Genomic DNA, 23215 nt, shown 5'->3' with positions numbered 1-23215 from the left:
TTGGGTCAAATCATCCTTCATGTGTCTAGAATTCGATTCGGCCAGTGTTTTTTTTTTTGTTTTTTTTTTCCTAATCCTGTCAGTCTTGTGTGTTTACAAACTGTCCCAGTTTAATGGGACTGTTTTCCCCAAAACATCCCGTGACCCATATTTACAAAACCACCAGTATGAGACAACACCACTAGGGGGCAGCATTGCTCACAATGCACCATCTGTTCACCACTCACAGTGTGAATGAGAGCGTACTGACCTCTGCTGATCTCCATTAATTCTTATATTATTGGGGTTCATTCAATTTACTGAAGATATTAAACATTTGATTAATGAAATTGATGATATGAGTTTTAGTTTGATGTTTTCTCATGTCATCAGTGCACCTGGAGGCTCTGAAATAATGTGTTGCATCATTGTTTCTCCAAAATAAATCACGTGCAGAAGCAAACTAGAAGCACAGAATTATACTGTAGGTAATTATTAAGTTTAATATGTAGTGTGCAATATAATGTCTGATGTGGAATTGCACCCTGGCCAGTGCAGTAACCTGTAAACTGACATCTTCTTTTTTTACTTGTTGAATCCAAGATATTGAATCTTTTGTCACATGAATTAAAATGAGTCTGTTTCAGTTAAGTACGCGTCATGTGTCCCTGATGCATTAAAAACTGAAGGAACAGTAAACTTACTCTCAACCCCATAATTAGATATGATAAATAAAAACAACAAACCCATGTTGAAATCATAAAAAAAGTGGCACAGCATCACTTGTGAAAGTATTTCTCATGTTACAGAAACCACTGAGAGTGAAACTTGTATTTTGGATGTTATCATCATACTTTCTGTGATGTGTCGGTGTTTTTGTTCCGGTGCTCTACACAGACCTGACACCTGCCCGCCTGCTCTCATACCCAGCTCTCTGAGGCTCTGTACACCTGGCAAAGGCAACAGTGTCGGCTAAATGGAGGTCTTCTAAGACCGCCGGTAGACAATAACCTTGTGTTTTGACTAAATGTCAGGTTTATCACCGTCTGTTATCTAATATTTTGTGCCTCCTCTGTCACACAGGTATACTGATTCCTCTGTGTGAATCTGGGACATGTACTCTTAGGGAAGCCATCATCATCGGGAGCATACTCACAAAGTGCTCCATCCCTGTGCTCCACTCCAGGTATGGTTTCCTTTCACTGACACACACTAGCAGGCAGATGTCAGCATGTTATTGCTAGATGTAGGATTCAGCCTGGTGTCCTTAAATGATTTATAGTGTTACACAGTGTACCAATACCAGAAAAGGGTTGCACTACCCTGCCAATAAAAGTGGTACAAAACCCCATTTTATTAGTACCAGTACTTTAAGAATCACAGTTTTAAAAAGAGCCATATTTCCTATGTGTGGCGTCAGTGTGTGGCAGCGGGGCGATGTGTGTGTGCAGCGCTCTGCTTTCACTCGCTGCAGCCATACTGGGTGTGCCAACTGTTGTTTTCCACAGCTTGATGACAACACAGACACACAAAGGAACATACCTGACAGCCAGGGCAACCCCACAGACAACACAAAGCTCGTCCGTTAAAGATGTTTTTAACCCACGCAGACCAAGAGGGCCAACATGTCCAACTCTGCAAAGCCTCTCACTGACAGACATGCCAACCTATTCAAAGAGCGACTGGTTAGCAAATGTGATAGACAACATAATTACATCAAACAAGTGTGATTTATTTTGTGACAAGAAAACTTTTTACACCACCTGATTTGGCTTTATCATTTTCGCTTACTCTTACTTGCTGATATGCAAGCGCAACATTCACACTTGTAACTTTCCCAAAATTTGCAGGCTGCTAAAAATCAGGTGTTTACAAGTACGCAGATCAAGAACACTGTTTATAAGTGATCAATTTATGCATGATCAGTACTGGTAGTGGTAATTGTGGCATGTTCATTTTTGTCCATAATTATTTCTAGTACTAATATTATTTATTTTCTATTTAGTCGAATTAGATTTAAAAAGGACAATTATTGAGAACAAAATTTCCTTAAAAGTGGAAAAAAAATCCAAAGTACTTGAATAGTACCAAAGAACTTTAAGCTCCATGTTCTGTCATTATTATTCCGTTACTTTTCCTGATGGGTGAGTTTTTGCAGCCGTGTTGTTTGAGTATCGGTATCAGGACATTAAAACAGGTCTCATGTTAAAGTCATAATTTTGGTATCGTGACACTAGTTGGCAGACCAAGTAAGGTCAAAGTTGTCTAACATGTAAAATCTTTCATGCCTTGCAGCGCTGCAATGCTTAAGTTGGCAGAGATGGAGTACAACGGCGCCAACAGCATTTTCCTGCGCCTCTTGCTCGACAAGAAGTACGCCCTGCCTTTCCGTGTACTAGATGCCTTGGTGGCCCACTTCCTGTCCTTCCGCAATGAAAAACGTGTGCTTCCTGTGCTGTGGCATCAGAGTCTACTCACCCTGGCTCAGCGCTACAAGGCTGACCTGGCCTCCGAACAGAAGACGGCACTGCTGGAGCTGCTCAGGATCCAAACGCACCCTCAGATCTCTGCAGAGATTCGCAGAGAACTGCAGAACTCAGAGTGCAGGGATGTTGAAGTCGGGCTCCCTGTTACAGTTGAAATGGACTGAGGAATCAGTCTGGTCTGGCGCCTCCTCCCTCTCTGATGCAAATAATTTGTGGATTCTTCAGAATGAAGAAAATATTGTTTAATCTAACTTTATTCTTCCTGACCCACAAATGGACAGTTTCAAAGATGGCAGTGTCTTATCACAGTGTCTCAGGAGCTGTAATTCTGTTCCCTGCTCGGATGAGTTTGCACATTTGAAAATGCACATCACTAGTGATATAGATGTTGTAAATTCATATGAGGAACATCTGAGCTTTTTTTTACTGCAGATACAGTGCAGTGATTGCTTGGTAATACACAGACTGGTATTTTATTTGGTTTAAAGCAGTTTTGTTGTTCTGGAGCAACAATTTGGATTAAAAAGGAAGTAAATCCTGAAAAAGTTGGTCAGGGATCATGTGTTTCTTTCCATTTTTCCAACTGCAATACACAAGATGAATGGTAAACTCATGTTAACAGCGGTGTTTGTCTATTTGCAGCCTGCCTTGGTATCTTCAAATGGGGAATAAATGTTGATACTGTTGGTAAACCAAATTTTCTGGAATATTTTTAACCGTCTCTCACCTGTCAGTTACAACTGACAAGTAACTATTCTTAATGCAACTTTTCATTTCTTCATAAGACAACAATGTGAATGTGCCCATTGAAAGTATACTGATAAAAGACGAGTTACTGTTGCATTCAACATCAGCTTTACCCCAAACTGCAAGAGAAGGCCCAGTTTCATTGCCCAAATTTAGTTGATGAGGGGCTGTCAGAAAAAATGTTGACATTACTGATTCTGGCCTCCCTGACGTGACAATAACTGGGCCAGAAAGCTTGACCCTACAGTAGGGAAACTCAATCTGCCTGGGGGCCACTTTTGCAAAATGACAGCAGGCCAGGGGACAGTTAATAATCAAACAAATAACATTTTTATATAATAAATGAATTACCTGTTTTCAACCTTTGGACTTTTGCTGTCCTCACTCATCTCTGCCAAGCAGGAAATCCAGTTGCAGCAGCCCTGCACAGTACAGGTGTTTATATAAGGGCATTTCTAGGATTTGAGAACGTTTTGGGGCTTAGCCACAGATTAACAGTAATACCTGTATACCGGATACCAAGATGTTGCTTATTCATTCCAGTAGAGTTGCTTGCATAGTGCATACACCAAAAAAAGTTTTTAGTTTCCAGGTTTACTTCAGCAGTATGCAGCCCACTGAATGTGTGCAGTAGTGTTGATGATATAATGATGTCACAGATTTTGAAATCGCTTTCCAAAGCTTCGTGGAAGTTTTACAGTTATAAAATATCCATGGATAACAAATATATTTTAGAAAGAGTCATAAATTACCTTGTTTGCAATTGTTTGCTCGGCATTGCAGCCAATTTTTTCCCAGTGGCCACTTATGGTATTGTGGCGAAAAAAATCTCCTGTTGCCCGAAAAGCGTGTTCCCCGTAGACCACCTCTGTAAAAGAGACATCTGTAAAACTGTTTACGGGACACCTCAAACTGCAAACAAGGTCAGTCATGAACCTTTCTATTCTGAATTTTTGAGCCAGAGGTTTAATATTTATAAAACAACCTCAAGCCAAGAAAAGCGATTTTAAAAACATGATGTCATCACTACATGAAGTCTGTAAGCTACGTGTGAACGCACAGGTGGGGCCAGCAGGAAAAAAAAAACTATTGCACAAATTCGGTAGGTAGCATACCATGAAAGTAAACCCAAAAGCTATAAATAAAATTGGCATATGCGCCAGATGAGCAACTCTTGGAAGGAACAGGCGCCATCTTGGTGTCTGTTATCTAGTTATTATCAAAATCTGTCGAGTAGCCTCAACCTGTTTTTTGTTTTAGTAATCAAGTTCCATGTTGATACTTTTAATGCACTCTGGTAGCTTACTTACGTTCTATTTAAAAAAATAAATAAATAAAAAACTGTGAATTAGAAAATGGTCACTGGGCCACTGGGCACCCTGAAGTGGGCCAACTGTGGCCCATGGGCCGTTAATAGGCTCTGTGCACAGGCCGTGCACCATAAGGCTAGCATTTTTAACCTATTTTAATTTTTTATGATAGAAGTTTATTTTTAGGGAAAAAAAGCCACTATGACTTTAAACTGACTTTGTTTTTGGTTTGGTTTTAATGACGCAGTAAAAAGAAATGGCAGTTTATGAATCTTACAGGACGATTAGCATAGCTAGCTAACGGTAGCTAACGCGGTGGTAACGGTTAGCAGCTAGCTTAACGGTTAATTGATATGCTAATGGTTTACCGAAGCTTTATTTAAAACTTCTGTGTCTAACTTCGTCGAGTGGGTCATTGTGAGGATGGACAGCTTCAGAGTGCACCCTGAGATATAAATGTCAGCGAAATGTGGAGTGATGTGGTTCACCGGGCGGTCAGCGACGGTCCCGTGACCGGCGACCCGAGGACAGTGCGCAACCTGACGGCCGTGGAGAAGAGCTGCCAGGTGGCTCCTTATTTCGGCACAGTCCAGAAAGACGTGCAGCCATACATGCGGAGGATACTGGCAGTGTGGATGTTTCAGGTATGCAAATCCGTTATATAACATAGCTGACTTGAGGTACATACGCCATATGGCCGTTTGTCTCACAGGTGTGTGAGGAGCAGAAGTGTGAGGAGGAGGTGTTTCCGCTGGCGGTGCATTACCTGGACTGTTACCTGAGCCGTCACCCTATTGAAAAGTCCCACCTGCAGCTTTTGGGATGTGTTTGTATGTTCCTGGCCTCCAAAATGAGAGAGACTGTGCCCCTGACTCCTATCAAGCTGTGTATCTACACAGACAACTCCATCTCAGTGTCAGACCTCCTGGTAACTCTTTATTTTTTTATGTGGGCTACACATTGTTTTTTGGGATAGTAGAAGTGCAGAGATTCAGGAAGTGGAGTTTAAGGACTATCACTATGCTTAGAGCGGTCAAATAGTGAAGTGCACACTCTGCTCCTGTACATCTGCCCATAAACAATGTGGACTGCACACAACTAATTTAAAGGAACAGTGTGTGGCATTTAGGGGGATTTAGTGGCAGCTAGTGGTGAGGACTGCAAATTGCAATCAGCTGAAACTTTGTAAGCCTAGTTCAGCTCAATGATTCGCAATGAGACAAAATCGTTTTAGAACGTTTCAGAGAAAAGTTGCAGCGGTATGAAATGGCCATCTGAGCTCACCTGCAGCTTCACTGGTAAAATCGTAAAACGTAAGCGTAAAGCACGTCACCTGTTTAAACAGCCAATCAGCTTGTAGTGAAGTCTGCTGGTTAAGTCAAAATGACTGCAGACGGTGCGTTTACTTGCTGCGGCAGGTGTTCCATCCCCGCCAAGCCCTCCGGTTCAGTCCTCACATGTGCCAGTGGGTCACTGCTGCTGCTTGCTGTATGTGCTTATACCCCCTCACACTTACATTCTCATTGACTGATTAAGTGGTGCTGGTTATTGATATTATTGTGGCATATGTATCATCTGATGCTCATTTTGTTTATGTTTTTCACTGTTTCATCACCACTACAAATGCAACTGTAGCCAGTGTCTCACTATCACTATCCTCATTCATATTTTAAGAAGCTACAAATTATATTCAGCCACAAAATAAGCCTGAAATGCCGGAAATCATAACGTAAGTACAGAGAGTTGTTGCATAGAGATGATACACCATCTCATCTAGTTGCATTGGTGTGAACTGGCAGGTTTTACAGCGTTACAGTAGGGTGAATTGCACAAAGATGCCTGTTTAAACTCATCTCGTTGCAAATCTTTGGTCTGAACTGGGCTTTAGATTCCTTTCCAGGTTAAAAAAATCAGTGTTTTTCCAATGCGCTGGTCACTGAAGGGCTGCAAGTTGACTGCAAATGGGCTAATGAGAAAATGTGAATGGCCCTATCTAGAGCCAGTGTTTGGTTCCTGTTCTGGGCTACTGTAGAAACATGGTGCTGCAACATGCCGAGGGCCAGCTCCCTATGTAGATATAAATGGCTCATTCTTAGTTAACAAAATGCAGTTCTTATTTTCAGGTTATTATACACTAAAGAAAACATACTTATCATATTATATTCCCTTTCTGCCAATACATCACCCTAAATTGTCTTAGTCATTTGTCAAGCAAAAATGCCAAAATGAGATAATTCTAGGTTATCTTTTGTGAGGATGTGCTGCTGTCCTTGGTCTTACATTATAGTAAATTTAATATTTTTACATTTGGAAATGTTGGTTTGGACAAAACAAGACAGTTGATGAAGTCACTTATGGCTCTAGGATAATGTAACACGCTTTTCTCACTGTTTCCTAATGTTTTGTAGACCAAACGGTTTATTGAGAAAATAATCTGAGTTCCCTCAGATAGTGGACAAAGCTTCAGAGGGTACTTGATTAAAGTTTCATGCAGTGGCACTTTGATGGTGGATTGGTTCAGAGGAATGTGTGTGTTTCAGCAGTGGGAGGTAGCAGTGGTGTCCAGGTTAGACTGGTGTCTGGCGTCTGTGGTACCCTCTGACTTCCTGGAGCCAATTCTTCACACTCTCCCCTTTCTTCAGCCCCACCACTTTCCAAACATGCGCAGGCATGTTCACTCCTACATCGCTCTGGCAGCCACTGGTGAGTTACATAACTGAACTGCCAACACATGAGATGTTTCTTTTTTTCCAAATAAAATACACCTAAAGTCACCATGCATTGGGAGTGGAAAACATATTTAAAACAACATATATTCTTGTGTTAAATTATTTCTGTGCTCAATTATAAGGAATTTTTATCATCCAGCTGCAATAAAAGCAGCTATTTTATATCCCTTGTAATGAATTGGGGGTAAAAAAAAAAAAAAAGTTGTTCGTTAGCATTTGACGTAACAGTGAAATTAAATGACTTTCCACACAGTGAACAATGGACACAAAGCAGCCATAAGTTTGATTACGATGTGTCAGCAGTTCATTTTGGAGACAGAGAGCTGAGTTTGTGTAATCCTGCATTGTCTGCTGTGAAAGACCTGCGTCCGACTATTCAGCTGGCTGATTTCCCACGAATCTCTGTGGTGCTGCCCGAGGCAACGGGTCACAGGGATACAGTCAGTCAGTGCCGTTTTAGACACACTATGACATTACAGCCCATAAAATTTAAGACAATTCCTGGCTCCCAACATTGTAGCCCATTCAAGGAGGTGTCTGAGTGTGGATTGAATGTCAGACCTTTTGTCTCAGTGTTTCTCCTGCCTGAAGCAATTAGGATGCTGTATCAGATTATCAGCTTTTTGGGAAATGTCTGCTTTTGAGTACTTGCTTTTGTCTCTCAGGGTGTGTCTGCACTGGTGGCATCTGCTTAATGTCTACATCTAGCTTTTACTGACTTTCTCATTGTTGCAATCATCTACAAGTGAGCTACAAATGGCCATCATAATTATGCAATACTAGCTTTTTTTTTCTAATTTTAGAGTAACTCATCTTCCTCTCTTATTGTCAGACTGCAGGTTTTCAGTGTTCTTGCCCTCCACTGTTGTGTGTGCCTGTGTGAGCCTCGCCATGCAGAGGCTAAAGTTAGTGGATGCTGCCGTCTCCTCTGATTTGGTGATGACGTTTTTGGCTAACCTTTTGGTCATTGATCTGGTAAGGGTAATGTTTAACTGACATTATAGATAATATCTCTTTTGACTTTGCCCTGTTGTCAACATTGACCCACATGTTTGTGACCATTTTATGAAGCGTCCTGTTAAAACTGTCTCGAGAAAATGTACAAACAAGGGGCATGTTCAAGAAGAGCATCCATGCACATGCAGTATTGGTCAAGATTAGGGTCTCAAAACTCCACAAGTATTAAAGTTGCAAACTTTTCATAGGAAATAATGGGAATAGGAATTTTAATGAAGTTTAAAGATTAATAAAGTTCTATCTTATCTCTTATAAAATGAAAATATAGAGGTCATTTACGCAGGCTATTTTTACCATGTCATAGAAACAAACCTTTTACCATATTGTAAGCAAACATAATTGTAAACTCTTCACTTAGAAATAAAAAAAATCACCAATTTAGTTGAGCTGAAATTTAATTAAATGAGTTGACTTGTGTAACATCATATTGAACCTTTAGTGAGTGATGACAACAGCAAAAAAGAATAACATTCCCCTCCAAAAAAAAACTTTACAAAGAGTAATTCCCCCCAAATAAATTCACTGTTTGAATGTTCAATTTTAATATTGAAAATTGAAATTATGAAATTATTATTATTTAATTTATTTAAATGAATTTAATTTAATTAATTATCATTATTTTTTTTATTTTCTTCCAGAGCTTAACCTCCCTTGCAAAATTTTTGGAAATTTACCAACCCTTTGCAACACTAGTCAAGAGCCAATAGGAGAAGTCTGCCCGTGACCCACTGATGAACTTGCGGTTGTTTTTCTTTCTATCTGACCCTGAACAGAGCTCCGTCCACCTCTGCTTTGAGCAGCTAGAGAATGAGCTGGAGCTCAGCCTGCCCTCTTGTTTCAAGACTAATGTTTGCACATCAGGAGCACACGGCTCAGAGATCAGCTACACCCCTGCTGACTTTCAGGATGCTGTATTGACACCAGTGACATCACCCCTGGAAGTTAAGCTAAAATACTCCTCCCTGACGTGAATGGCTAGAATGAACTGTATATTTACAGCCATGGTGCAGAACAGGATGGCTATATACCAGGTGAAATGTGTCTAAATGCCAGTTCATCTTGTTCTTTGCAGGTTTATTGTTTCGGTGATCACTCTGCAGCGTGTAGAGCTGTTACAGTTTGAGATTTTGTTTGTTGTTTGTAGAATATGATTCATAACTCATTAAATGTTTTTGTGATATTGACTGACTTCAACTGAGCCCTGAACAGCAATGTTTGCACATTTTAAATGGAGTATCTTCTATATAAGGCCAGGGTTATAAATGTGCACACATATATTTGGCATTTATCTGGATTCATTGAAGATTTATATCTGGACAGTTATGATAAGTTTGAACAGATGTCTCTGCATAGTTATAACACTACTAAATTCCCTTGTGACAATAAATCAGCACTATTAAACAACATAAAAGGAGACATAAAACATGTGTATGTAGGACACTGATGACATTAGCCAGCACTTGAGTTCTGTTTTTTATTGATTTCCTCATCCTGGTCATAACAGCATGGCAGATCACACAGTCATATAAATGATAAGCCCAGTAACTTTGGCAAACGTTTTTGTTGCTGTTAAAGAAAAGTACAATAACAGAGCCTGCATATGTGCAACCTCTGGGACACGAAGGGCAAAAAAACAGTGATGAAATGCCTAAATGCACTTTTTAGCGTACAAAAAAAAAAAATGAAATATAACATTTCAGACCTGTCATCATCTGTCACACTGACAGATTAGAAATGACAAAAACTTCCAGTTGAAATTAGGCACTTCCACCTTACTTCTTTATAGGCTTTAAATTCCAGACGAGCCTCACAGTGTGCCCAAAAAAATAACCATAAATAATTGAAATACAGTTTTTACATTCCAGTTACAGCATGGTTGTGCAGCCTCTGTGTTTTACCTTATGAAACTTTTATTACTATAACTCAATACTTCATGAACAGCTGATAAATTATATGGTTATCAAGTTTCGACTGTCCGATAAAGTGCTGCTTCAGGTGCTGGCTCCATGTTCTAATTCAATGCCAGCATGCCAATCCAATGAAGTCACTCCAGTGTGCAGCATGACATCTCATAGAGAAACAAACAACATACTGATTTCATTTCTCTGACCACCAGGAGGTATTTCATGAAGCAGGAGTAGGAACCAGATAACGTAATTAATGATCATCATCAGCATACCTGATTTTACTTTTTAAGTTATGTACGTCTTTAACAGTTAAATGGCTCAACGTCTAATCCAGCTTTGTGAAATACTCAACCACCCCGGGTGTCTGGATATTTTAAATTAAAACATAAAGTTCAACACACCTGAGCTCCATGACTGATCTTAAAAATTCAGCTGAAAGGTTACACATTATACACAGCATACAGTAGTGAGCAGGGGCTCATGGTTCACTTTCAGACACAAGTCACTGTTTTCCAAATTTCCAGTTGTGACACTCAAAAAAACAAACTCTGAGGTGACTTAATGAGCCCCACCTTTACTGTGAAACTGCCACGTGCACACTGGGTGAATGGCCACCTGTGCACTTCTATCGGCCCAGGCTCGAGAGCAAAAGCAGGTTCATCTGGTTTTGCTCGATGTGACTCATATGTGTCGTGATTATTATTCAAGTCATTATCCAAACTTAGATCGAGTCATTTCGAGAGGAAAAAAACAACGATTAAAAAAAGAAACTTGAAAGCTGAAGTCCCTGTTATACACAAATGTCCTCTTGGCACTTTTTGCTGGTGCTTTAAATAAAGACAAACAAAGAAAGTCCATTGACATTAGGAAATTTTGCTCTTTGGTATCCATAAAATGTCATTTCCCCATGCCGTAAAGCACAGTAAAAGCTGTGGTATATCCATCCTAACGTTGAACCTGTGCTGCTATTAGATAAACACAAGGTCATACAGGTAGAATCCACAGGAGCTGTTAAGTCATAAACACTTTCTCAAACAGTCCTGTTGACAATGAAAGACACTGACTTTGTGGCTTATGCAATGTTTAAACAACAGTCCTATTGTGACCATAAAGTGTCAGTTTCTGAGTTTACTGTCACTGAGTTAACTGCTGAGCAAACATTGAAGACCAGTGTTTTGGTTTCAGGTTGACTTTTTGCAACTACACTTTTGATAGCATGCTCTCATGTTGAAAAGTAGAGCTCCTGACTGACCAACAGCAGCTCTCTTCTCCTGAGAATCTTTGAAATGGACATCTTCAACTGCAGGAAAGTTTTTATAAAATACTAAGCCATGTGGTTATTTTACAGCCTGTTTTACACAAATTCAAATCTCAAGCTTTATCAATCACTATCTTGAATACAGTCTGTGTTAAACAAGAAGCCTCCTGCCTTTTTGGTACTGGATAATTCCTGAAATTAGCCAAAATGATAATGACTACAGTGTGCTGGTAATTTCACTTAATGCACTTTGGCTATCAAATCCTTATTAGTTTACAGTCATTTAAAAATCCTGAATGAACACAGGTCTTTAAATGAGGGTCCTTCACCAACTACTGGTCTTCAGCTTGCTGCAGCGCCCCGTAAAACCATGGCCTGTTTGTAAGCCTCTGTTACGTTATCACAGTCTGTGATGGAAAAGGCACTGTCGGCCACTCCAGACTTGTAGCAGTTCCAGGGCCTCAGCGGCCCGTCCCCAAGGATCCTGTCTTCGTTGATGTCCAGCAGGTTGTCAGCAGACACACACCCTCTCATGCTTGCCTTGGCTGGTTTGTCCATTTGTGCTGGAGGTCCTACACGGTCCGGCAGATCCAGCTGGTCAAAGGACTCAGAAGACAGAATGCTGTCCTCACTGATCGCCCCACTCGGCCTCGACCTGGTGCCGCTACGGGGTAAGGAAGCTGCCAGCTGGTCGAGGGAGCCGAACTCCTGCAGCCCACCAGAGGAGAACTTCCCGTTGCGCTTTAAGATGCCTTTCCTATGGGTTGGTGCTGAGGGGCACTCTTTAGTTTGTGGTGGCCAGCCAGAGTCACTGTTTTCAGGAGACGAGGAGTAGTACCCTGACTCCTGCTCTGTGGGCTTCTTCAGGATACCTTTGCGAGGCAGCAGTGCAGCTGAAGGAGCATTATCTGGTGTAGACATAATTTTCTGTGGCTCTACTGAACCTACAGTGGGGGTTTCACTGATTGCCTTCTGCTTCACACTGTTGCGTCTCTTTAAAATACCCTTAGAGGGCCGACTGTCTGTGCTAACTTCATGAATGGTCTGGGTGACATTGTTTTCCTTCCGTGACCTTCGCAGAGAGCGTTGCCGGACCACATCTCCTCCGGCGCCCTGTGAGCGGAGCAGGCAGCGCATCTTGGAGCCGTTCTCTAGTAAAGGCCTGGATGTACGGCGCAGCCAACTAGCAACACTAGCCAGCCCAGCAGGGTGTGATGCTAATGGAGAGGTTGGTGAGGTGGTCTGCTCTACAGGACTGCTCTTTGTCTCAGTCAGTAATGACTGCTGGTATCCCCAGTTGAGCCACCAGTGTCCTGCTATCTCCTCTATTGTGGCTCTGCGCTCAGGATTCACCATCAGCATCCAGCGGATTAGCCCACATGCATCTGCAAGAGAGCAACAGAGAAAAAACATGTTGTTTTTTTGCGTTCAACTGCGGAAGTGCCAAGACATATCTATAAAACTAGAATTACCACTCTGTGGTTGTGTGCCTCCACAAACCCATTAAATTGCACTTACATTACATCCATGTCTGTAAAAACATGACATTTGTGTGAAACTTTGTCATAATTAGTGTAGAAATTCGTAGGTTATGGCCAACAACATGTTTTGTGAGGTCACAGTGACCTTGACCTTTGACCACCAAATTCTTATCAGTTCCTTGTTGAGACCAAGTGGACGTTTGTGCCAAATTTGAGGAAATCCCCTTCAGGCCCTCTTGAGATATCGTGTTCATGTGAGTGAGACAGACGCAAGGTCACAATGACTTTGACCTTTGACCACCAAAATGTAATCAGTTCATCACTGAGTCCAAGTGGACATTTGTGCCAAATTTGAAGAAATTTCTTAGATATCTTGGTTATGAGAATGGGATGCATGGATGAACATACAGACGGACAGACGACCCGAAAACTTTGTGCCTCTAGTCATGGCTGCCGCCAGTGCAGTAGCATAACAAAGTACCTACACCTAAATGATGTTTCAAAGAAAAGTTGGGATGAGAGACTCACCAGAGGGGTTGCTGGGTTTCCGATAGTTTCCAGTGCTTATTTGCTGAACCAACGCCTTGTGGTTGTTTCCATCAAATGGCATGGTGCCATGAACCATGGTGTACAACAGCACACCAAGGGACCAGGTGTCCACCTCTGGCCCACGGTATGGCCGACCGTTGACAATCTCTGGGGAGGCGTACAGAGGGCTACCGCAAAAGGTTTGAAGATACTCATCACCATGGTAGAGGTTCGACAGGCCAAAGTCTGCAATCTGCGATAACAGGAAGTAGACGTCAACTTGAGTCAGATCTGATGTATCATCATGAAAAAATAACCTCCCTAAAAAATTCCATATGCGTCACTATAAGTCACCGATTATTCATGACACGTACTGTGATTTAAAGATTGAATAGTGAATCCGTTTTTTTCCATGAGAAGTTCTAAAGGAAGTAATGAAATCTGCCAAATATGACACGCTCCTTTTTTATATAAGATTTGCAATAACCACCATCTGCTATCATTTATAATCCAAACTCTACAAAAATCAGAAGCCATTAAACTGCATACTTTAATGCCCATGAGCCCTGTGTGCTAATGTGTGTGCTGGAACACCTCCCATACACATACCTTCACATTGCCGTTGTCATCTAGTAAAATATTCTCCAGTTTCAGGTCCCGGTGTACTATTCCATTCTAAGAGGAAGAACAAAAAGAAAAGATATCAGTTTTTTGCATAACAATATTTTTTACAACGTCTCCACCCAGGCCATTACACATCAGTTTACTGCAGGTTGTTTACATTTTATAAAAGGATTAGTCTTTACTGGGTCAGATCACATTCTTTTCTGAGTGAAGATTGTTTTCTGGTACGTCAGCTATGCCTCATTGTCCTCCGCTCTGCAGGGGGGCATGCCTTTGACTCAGGCCCAGTTTGAATGTGTTTTGCTTTCAAACATGCAGGTCAACTACATCTCACGTATGGTAACTGTTTGTAGCAACGGACACATTGTTTGCAGGTTGTGTTATGTACCATTCATTTATTGTTGAGATGCAGTCAAGGGGAAACTATTGCGTGAAGTGCTTTCGTTTTCATCACCATTCCATACATAACAGTGATTTTAGATAGAGTATTTTTCAGACTGCTGTCGACGTGGAAAATTAAATATTTAACAAGCAATCAGGACCCAATAAAAGTGAATTAAGACAGGTGGTTGACACAGAATACGACAAGGCAATTCACTCTCTAAATACTGCCCAGCAAACATTTTAAATACTCTGCAAAGTGCTGAGCAGCTACACTAAAGTACAGTGTGCTGTAAAATGTTCGTAATTACACAGCAACGGCTGATTGTGTGCGTGTGTGTGGAGCCCTTCTGTTCCATCACACCCTCATTAGACTGTGAGGCCATGCGTGTGTGTGTGTAAGTGTGTGCGTTGGGACGGCTGGTCTTTAGCCCTGACGCTAGCTCTATACAGACCAACTGTTCATTTCCCCCTGCATCGTTCTCACAGCCTCCCTGTTCAGATCAGCAGGCTCACACTGAATAATGCCTATTATGTAACTTTGGGGGTGCCAGTGCCCAGGAAAAAAAAAACAAGCAGAGCAGCTAGTCTGAGTGGAGCTCTGCGTCATTAGCTGTGCCATAGCAGTCATGCGTGAACAGGGCTGAGATACTCCACCATAGCTGCAACTTTTTAATCAAGACTTATGGATGTGCACATTTTTGAAGTTCCCTATGATTATATTTTCTGTGAACAACTTTATATATTCTATATAAAAGCAATGTACTGAGCCTTACCTGATGGCAGTAGTGCACAGCTGATACAATCTGTCTGAAGAAGTGTCTGGTCTCCCGTTCAGAGATGTTCCTCTTGTCACAGATGTAGTCATACAGGTCCCCTCGGCTGGCATACTCCATCACAATCACAATTTTGTCCTTGTTCTCAAATACTGCAAGATAAAAAACATCAGAATTCCTTTTATTCAAGGTTTAAAACTCATATCATCATCTTAGATTATGTGGAATACTACTCTGGACTGTGCAGAGCCTCTTACACTGCCAAAACATACATTTTGATTAAGGCCTTGCCGCCATTTGAAATAGATGCCAGATTTCTATCTGCCTGTAAAACCCCTTGTTCACTCTGATTAGGATAAACGAGGCCTCAGGATGACTGGATGGCAAACAAACATGCACTGAGGTGGACAAACACTGAATGATGACCATCTCATCAGGCGTGATGGGCAATGGAAGATGCGAGGCTCAGAGGTATCAGAGGTTATGTAACAAGGCATCGGTCTTCAGCACAAAAGACTTGCGTGACCAAGCTCTGACTCTCAAACAGAGAGTGACTGAGAGTCATCTTTTTCCAGGTATCACATTTCACTCTGCATGTGGTTCAGAGCTTCAGTCACCTCTGACAGGTGAACGATGGCACTAAACCCAAACACACACACACACACACACACACACACACACAGAAAGCACAACGTTTTAACTACTGTACCTTCATATATGGTGATGATGTGTGGGTGACAGAGTGAGGACATGATCTCAATTTCTCTGCGAATATGAACCAGGTCTTGCTCATCTTTGATCTTCTCCTTTCTGATCGACTTAATGGCAACCTGAAAAAGAAAAAGGATATTTAACTTTTGAGGAAAAATAAAAAGATACAGCTTTGCAGTTGGTAGGAGAATCAAATAGTTCCTTTATAGTGGGGATGTAACTTTTAACGAACAGCAGCCACTTTGGCCACAAGTGACAATTGACCCTTTGCTAAGTCGTGTCCCCAAAAAGCAGACTGGCCAAATCATAGGGTAGCATCAGCCACCTTTGACGAAGGTCTAAAAACTTTGTGGCTTTGCTCCATTGACTCTCATGCAATCATTTAAGATTGCATAACCAAGATGAAACCCTCAAAAGTGTGGACTTAGCTAGCTTGTGAAGGTATACTGCATAATATACATGCAGAGTGAATAAAGACATTCTCTGCTTTACAGGAACAGTGGAGGGAAACTGCCAATATTCAACCAGCTGTGTGTCATCATAGTGTGTGCAGATGAATGGAGTCTAATATCCCTTGGAGCTCCCCACCCCCTGTCCGCTGGCTGAGGTATGGACACCTGATGCTTGTGACATGGGTGGAGGACAAACACTATTCCTCTGCACACACTGATGACACAGAGCTGGTTGAAAATCAGCATATCTTCCCTTTAATGTAACTGTCTTCTGTCTTGATCGGCAGGTGATGTACAGTTCGGTTTTAGCTTCTCTCCTTATCTCTTTAACAATTCTTTAACAACAATTTTAATTTAAAAAACATTTGATAATGTCCCTTCGGGGACTGCAGTTTGACAGTGTGGGCCTTGTGCTAGCTCCGACAGCTTGAAGAAGCATCACAAAGAGGCGGAGCCTAGCAAAAGGTCACTTGCAGCATAATGGTAAATATTTAAACAAGGTGTAACAGGTGCACAAGTTGAGAGGAGTCTTTACGTGAGTAAACCAGCTTGGTAATATCAGTTACACTGCAATTTCATTTTCCATAGTTTGCCAACAGTTGCCTCCATTAGCTTCTGGTCATACCAGACCAAGTACAGCTGCAGCATCAAGACCTGGAGTGCACTGAAAGGGTGTGTTTCACTGCTAATGAACCCATTCTTTATGTCCAAAAAGAAGAATGTGCTGCTTATTGTTTCAAGAGTTACGTAACGTTGCTTTAATGACAAAGAAAACATTAATACAATGGTCGGCAGCTGCACTGCTGCTGCAGTAGAGGTCAGTTAATTAATACACTAGATTAGGCCTGTCTACTTAGCAGAACAAGGTAAAAAACATAAACAAATAAGTTATTTAATAAGAGCTGCCTTCCATCTGAGGCTTGTCCTCTTGTGAGAAGAACAATGGGCAGTGAACCGATAAATCTGCGCTGTTGTTTCTAACAAGGCAGAGGGAACACCAGGTCAAGTATTGTCTGCTGTGAAGAAATCCATTGTCTGCTGTTATGTCTGTGAGGCTAATAGAATAAGGAAATTTAAATCTGAATAGTATCTGCTGGGGTCTGTATTCACTTATCGCATACAAGCTCCTGACAAGTCTGTAACATGTCTTTATATTGAGTTTGTCTATTTGAAGCTCAGATGCCTGGGATTCCTCCGAGCACTGAGTGCGTCATCTGTCGACCCCAATGTTGAAGGGTGTCATGAAGCAGCAGATGGGTGCTGGTGGAGGGGTGTCTTTGTTTCCTCTCTGTTCTAATCCTTACGGCTACAGACACAGGAAGTGTGTGAAGCAGTGACTTGTCATATCAGTTTCAACACACACAACTGTCTCCCGTCATGAGTCACTGTCTGGCCTCTTTTAGGCAGTGCTGTATTCACACAATGTAGACCTTTTTCCTGATACTGGGAACTGTGGTTTCCTGCATTTGTTTGCAGAGCTGTCAGACGGGCTGAACCCACTCATGATGAGTTCACACCCCTGTGCGGTTATCTGTGTGTGTGCCGTCTTCGTCACTGTCAGTGTGTCACACGCAATAGGCACTGAGGTTCAAATATTTGATATTTAATGCCGAGTTCCTGAACCAACAAAACCATACTTTTACACTTGAAGGTGTAACTGTTGTGTCGCTGGCTGATGCAACTGTGAAAGCTAAAGCTGCTAATACGTGACCTGTTTGGAATAAAGAGCGAGAGAGAGAGAGAAGTAATATGTCATTTTTTCCATGTGAATTGACACATTACATTTCACAAAAATAACACAATATACCTAAAATTACTAAACTATGTCAGTAACGTAAAGCTAAATCACCAAATAAAGTCTGTTAGGTTAGCTTGATTAAATATATACTCATTCTAAACTGCATGAAAACTAACCTACTAGCTAACTTTGAAGCATACACATTCATCCATGTATACACACACATATATAAAATACCTACATTTACAAGTTATTGGCAATTACGTTTATTATATGTTTACCCCCCTACGAATGTTATTTATGGAAGTATGTATTAGTTCATGATAATACTGTGACTTCTTGTTCATATAGTTGATTGCTTTTCATTGGTCAACACTACACATAAGGTCTGAACCAATATATGGATTAGTGAATTGACAGAAACTTAATCGGCAACTATTCTGATTTCTAGTCCAAACGTTCCCTTGTTTCAGGTGTTGTTTTGTCTTTGGGTTAGTACATTAATATTTTTCATCTTTGAATGTTTTACATTTTTAAAATTTTATGAGCCAAAAGATTTCATAAGGAAAATAATCGGTTGCATGTTAATTGTGTAATTGCGTAATTATTAGTTGCAGCCCAAATGCTGATGTTTGCTAGCACCTGCTTTACACTTTACGTAACTCTTTACTTGCTAACACATTTAATTTGTAAAGGTACAGTGTGTAGGATTTAGAGGGATATATTGACAGAAATGTGATATAATAGTCATCATAACTATGTATTCTTAGTGTATGATCTTGCAAAACTAAGAAGTGTGTTCTCATTAATTAAGAATGGGCCGTTTAGGCCTACATATGGAGCAGATGCCATGGTTGTGAGAACTGGATACAGTGTTGGAGGAAGGCCCCAGTTCATTTATATAAAAATTGCTTAGTGTTGCATTAATTCAAAAAAAGCTTGATTTCTGTGGTATACAATTACCCAGACCTTCTGCACTATGGGGCCCATAGAGCAAGCACTCAAGAGACTGATGGCAGCTGAGTGGCTACCTTCCGCTAGGCCAGTGACTATCTTTCTTTAAAGTGCTCTGCTAACGTGAATGGTGATAAAAATTATTTAATCAGGTGGCTCCTCCAGACTTTCACAATGTTATCTGACCAAATGGATCAAATTCTGCAAGTGAAACGAGTCATTTCATGGTGGTTGTGATGCTCAAATTTTTTTTTTATCTTATTTACAGATGTCTTTTTGGCTCCCATGGCACCTCGTGACAGACCTGAATGTTGTAATTCCACATTTGGCCACCATTTAAAATTGGCTTCAAAGCATGGTGCTGTTTCTGGGGCATGCCAGGTCCTCTTCCGCAGAGTCTGCCATGTTGTGTCTACAGTAGCCCAGAATAGACAAAACAAATGCTGGTTCTAGATAGAGCCATTCTTGATTTTGCGTCAGCCACTGTAGATCTTATACATGCTTGGTTCACGGGAGAAGTTTCAGATGGTTGCAATCATCAGCCTAATCGTTAGATGCCACTACATCCTACACTAGACCTTTGCTTGTGCAGCCCCATTCAGTAAATCACTATTCTGAAACTAGCCAGTTGCTACTGAGACTTTAGGAAGCACTTCCTTACACTTAGAAATGGATTTATGAATAGCCTTTACAATGCCAATCAAGGCACTTACAGTGGATGACGATACACAATCCATGTTATGCACCAAGTGTGTGTGGTCAACCCTACAGTTGATCTGAGCTGTAACCACCCACCTAAATGGCTTATGTAACCAATCCAATGCATATAGATAATGGGAACAGCTGTGATGCTGCAACTCACGCAAGATGAAGCCATTCTTTGTGCTGCGTCACTCTCCGTATCAAATTACATATCTGTGTCTATTGTGTTGACAATACTAATACTAAAGATAGGTAGATAAATACAAACCAAATGAATGTTTCTCCTGTTTCCATTCTTTGCCAACTGCTGTTTGAGCCGTACTAAGTTCGAAACATATATTAAGGTTAATCAGTATTTTGACATTAAAACATGAGTCCGAGGCATGACAACCAGGAAGCTGCCTGCAGGGATGACTTTCAGACACCAACTCATATCCTATAAAAGCAAAGTGCAGCAGCAGCAGGTCATGTCAGATGGTGTCAGAGCTGAGACGGGTGTGTAGACAGGACTGGACTTGTATCACTACATGTTTACTGCAGGTACAGTAGGGGAATTCCTGACTCTTACTTCCGTGACATCCAAGTGCTTTCACTCATAACAATCATGATCTTACAACAAAGAGTATTTCTGATAAACATGACTTGGCAGCTGGGGCAGACTCACTGACGATGGGAGTTCACTTCTATGCCAGGTATCTGTTGTTGTGTTTTTTGATGAGTCACTACATCTGAGGGTGTCTGCCTGGAAAATAGTGCATTCATACTCTAGATGTGCTTTTTGTTTTTGATAATTTGATTTCTATATTAAATATTGGATACATTGAGTTGTGAAGACAACTACAAAATTAAATAAATGGCCGTACAGAACGCAAATTATTGAGTATAAAACACACAAACATACACATTGTTGCCTGTTTATTAGGGACACCTAGTAAAACCTGTTAGAATCTAATGCAGCAGCCCTGCAGTAAACCTTCAGGAAGCCTACAGTGTTTCGTTTTTGTTGAAACTGGTTTAGAAAGGTGTTAATTCAACTTTATGGTCATTTTATAGGCTGCAGATTGGAGTGCAGTTAAACTGTATTGCATTGTACTGAGGTGTCCTAATGTTTAGTCTCCCATAGTTTTTCATATAAACAGTTACATCATCCATTTATGTTTGTTTAGGAATACAAGCACATTCCTATTAGGATACACTATAGAGAAATAATATTATCTTTCAAGAAAAGACATTGTCTTTTGTTTGCCAGCTCCTTTATTTCCCCTTTGAAGGTTTATCTCAGTCCAGTCTGTTATAAATACCTCCCATTTCCCCTTTGGTCACAGGGAACTGGAATTCACCTGAAGGCCATTCGCCATTTCCCCCCTCACACTTTATTACAAAAAGAAAGTTACCTAACTTTCCTGTTTGAAACTCCCTGACACAAAGTCACTCAGACTTTCCAATGCAACGCCTTTCCTTTATTCTCTTTAAGTCAATAGGTGACTGGGCAAAACCTCTTGTCTGGTGACAGATTTACAGGAATCAATTTTGGCTTTAGTCTTTGTAGGATGACCTCACACGGAAGTATTGTTTGTTGTCAAATGATCTTCTTTAATACATCACAAACAGGGCCGGGTACTGTGTGGATGTTGTGTTTTTATCGTGATATGAAACTAGATATCGCCTCAGAAATTGAACATCGTAATAAATAAGTGTTGCTTTTTCCTGGCTTTAAAGGTTGCATTACAGTAAAGTGCTGTAATTTAGCTTTTCTATTATTTCCACTTTGTCATTACTGATGAATATCAAAAATCCCATTGAGTAAATATTTAGTGACAGCACCAATAATCAATCCTACAATATATCACAAGTTCAATATTGATATATTTGGTCAAAACATATTGTAATTTCTTTTCTTTCAATATATGTTTTTTAATTTTAAACAATAGTAGGGTGAAACAATACAGAAACCCACGATTAAGACAAACCTAATAGAAGCCACAAAGTAAGAACACATGAAAATAAACCAGTTGAATTTACAAAGTCTTTTATATACTTATTTTGTTATATTTGATACCCCCATACTTATGACTCTTGACCACTCTTCTTCTAAATATACTGATTGATGAACATGAAGGATCACATTGAACAGCTGGGGTTACATGCAGTCTGTGAGTTGTCTTATATGGGATTTGTTAGAACATTTAATTTTCTTGGCAAAAATATTGCGATATTTGATTTTCTCCATATCGCCCAGCAGCAACCACTAATAATTTGTAAGTAAGATCAGACACGGGGATAGCTATGTGACACCTGGTATCATGATGTGGAAGCATATGAGTGTTATATACATTTTAATTCAGTTTGCCCATAGAATTAAGACTGAATACTTTACAATCCTGTTAGCAAACACAGTGTTCTCCACACCTTTAGTAATGCACTGATACAGCTTATGAGAATACAATGCAAAGGTTGTCTATATAGTATATGGGTTGTAATTTGCAAGACATTACAAAAATAGATATTATCACATGCACAAAGTGGACACAGTGCTCAGAGAACAGTGAGAGAACTGAGATCAACCCCCACCCGAGAACAAACACATGAACTCTAAAGCAAACTGAAGCTGGTTTGTCAACACCAGCAGCACACACACTGACTGACCTCCCAGGCTATCATTCAGCAATATGGCTCATTGGAAACCTATAGCAAGTTCTGCACAGTGTAAAACTTAAAATGCATATGCAGCCTACCTGTGTGCAGGACTTCTAAAAATAGCCCTGTGTGTCTAAACAACAGGTGGCCTTTGGGACAGTAGAGCAAACACAGACCTTAATACTGTCTGCAGATGTGCGCATGGCTGATGGTGGCATTATAACTCACACAGTCACACAGTGATAAAATAAGGTTGATACGGGTGCTTACCAGTCTGCCGGATCTCTCCTTGGCTTTCTTCACTTTGCCATATGTCCCTTTGCCGAGGGTCTCCAGGAACTCGTACCTGTGCTTCAGGTTGTGTTTGTGGTGGTGTCTCTTCACGGCTTGTCTCTTCACCGTCACCTGGGACGGAGCTTTCCCAGCAGGAGCATTTTCTTCGGGTGAAACTGGCCCCAAAAACGGGCTGCGGTTTGTTGAAAGCCGGGCAGCATTCAGGCCCTCCATCCTGGCACAGCAGTGTTGTCTTTTTTGGTGTGTTTGCAGACGCAGGTATCGGTGTTAAAGTGCATTCCTCCGTGCGGAGCCCTGTCGTTGTTGGAGCAAGTTGCCTCTAAATGCGCTCATGTAAGTTATATTTAAGATAAAAGTGTAGATATAAAATCCTTCACCTCCCTCTGTGCAGCAGATTACTAAAACTAAATGTTGTGGACAGAAACCTAAAGTGTGTCGGTCTCCTCTCTGACGCTGAGACTTACTAACAGCAGGTACACAGCGTGCTGTAGGAGGAGCGGAGCT

General features: G+C 40.9%; 4 protein-coding genes across 7 annotated transcripts in view; 2 read left to right on the top strand and 2 right to left on the bottom strand.

The window, feature by feature from the left end:
* Positions 1–3013, top strand: part of bysl (bystin-like) — a 7165-nt gene extending 4152 nt beyond the window's left edge. For both annotated transcript variants that reach the window (XM_049603719.1, XM_049603633.1), the window contains exons 6-7: positions 1063–1165; positions 2275–3013. In XM_049603719.1, the coding sequence (XP_049459676.1) occupies positions 1063–1165; positions 2275–2629 (458 nt within the window). In that variant the 3' untranslated portion in view covers positions 2630–3013. The remainder of the gene's footprint in view (positions 1–1062; positions 1166–2274) is intronic.
* The window catches only part of med20 (mediator complex subunit 20), a 12570-nt gene extending 7216 nt beyond the window's left edge, over positions 1–5354 (bottom strand). The window contains exons 1-2 of one of the 2 annotated variants that reach the window (XM_049604130.1): positions 5289–5354; positions 3564–3634 (exon numbers count right to left, since the gene is read on the bottom strand). In XM_049604130.1, coding sequence (XP_049460087.1) covers positions 3564–3601 — 38 coding nt within the window. In that variant the 5' untranslated portion in view covers positions 3602–3634; positions 5289–5354. Of the gene's footprint in view, positions 1–3563; positions 3635–3964; positions 3975–5288 lie in introns of those variants that run through there. The other variant, XM_049604043.1, reaches the window with a different exon arrangement.
* Positions 3823–10024, top strand: ccnd3 (cyclin D3). 2 transcript variants are annotated; one of them, XM_049603834.1, is made up of 6 exons: positions 3823–4314; positions 4931–5166; positions 5235–5450; positions 7063–7225; positions 8084–8226; positions 9042–10024. In XM_049603834.1, exons 2-6 carry the CDS (start codon positions 4990–4992, stop codon positions 9237–9239), a joined length of 897 nt encoding a protein of 298 aa, XP_049459791.1. In that variant the 5' UTR covers positions 3823–4314; positions 4931–4989; the 3' UTR covers positions 9240–10024. The 2 variants fall into 2 exon arrangements, with proteins under 2 accessions (XP_049459791.1, XP_049459876.1); XM_049603919.1 differs by lacking the exon at positions 3823–4314 and having other exon boundaries at positions 4412–5166; positions 8907–9175.
* On the bottom strand, positions 9729–23215 carry nuak2 (NUAK family, SNF1-like kinase, 2). The gene is made up of 6 exons (XM_049603510.1): positions 22688–23215; positions 15933–16053; positions 15224–15375; positions 14052–14117; positions 13443–13695; positions 9729–12818 (listed from the first exon to the last, which is right to left on the bottom strand). The coding sequence occupies exons 1-6, from the start codon at positions 22922–22924 to the stop codon at positions 11776–11778; spliced, it is 1872 nt and encodes a 623-aa protein (XP_049459467.1). The 5' UTR covers positions 22925–23215; the 3' UTR covers positions 9729–11775.

The sequence above is a fragment of the Epinephelus fuscoguttatus genome, linkage group LG1 (genome assembly GCF_011397635.1).
Source record: "Epinephelus fuscoguttatus linkage group LG1, E.fuscoguttatus.final_Chr_v1".
NCBI classification, from domain to species: domain Eukaryota; kingdom Metazoa; phylum Chordata; class Actinopteri; order Perciformes; family Serranidae; genus Epinephelus; species Epinephelus fuscoguttatus.
This window is presented reverse-complemented; position numbering and strand designations above follow the sequence as displayed.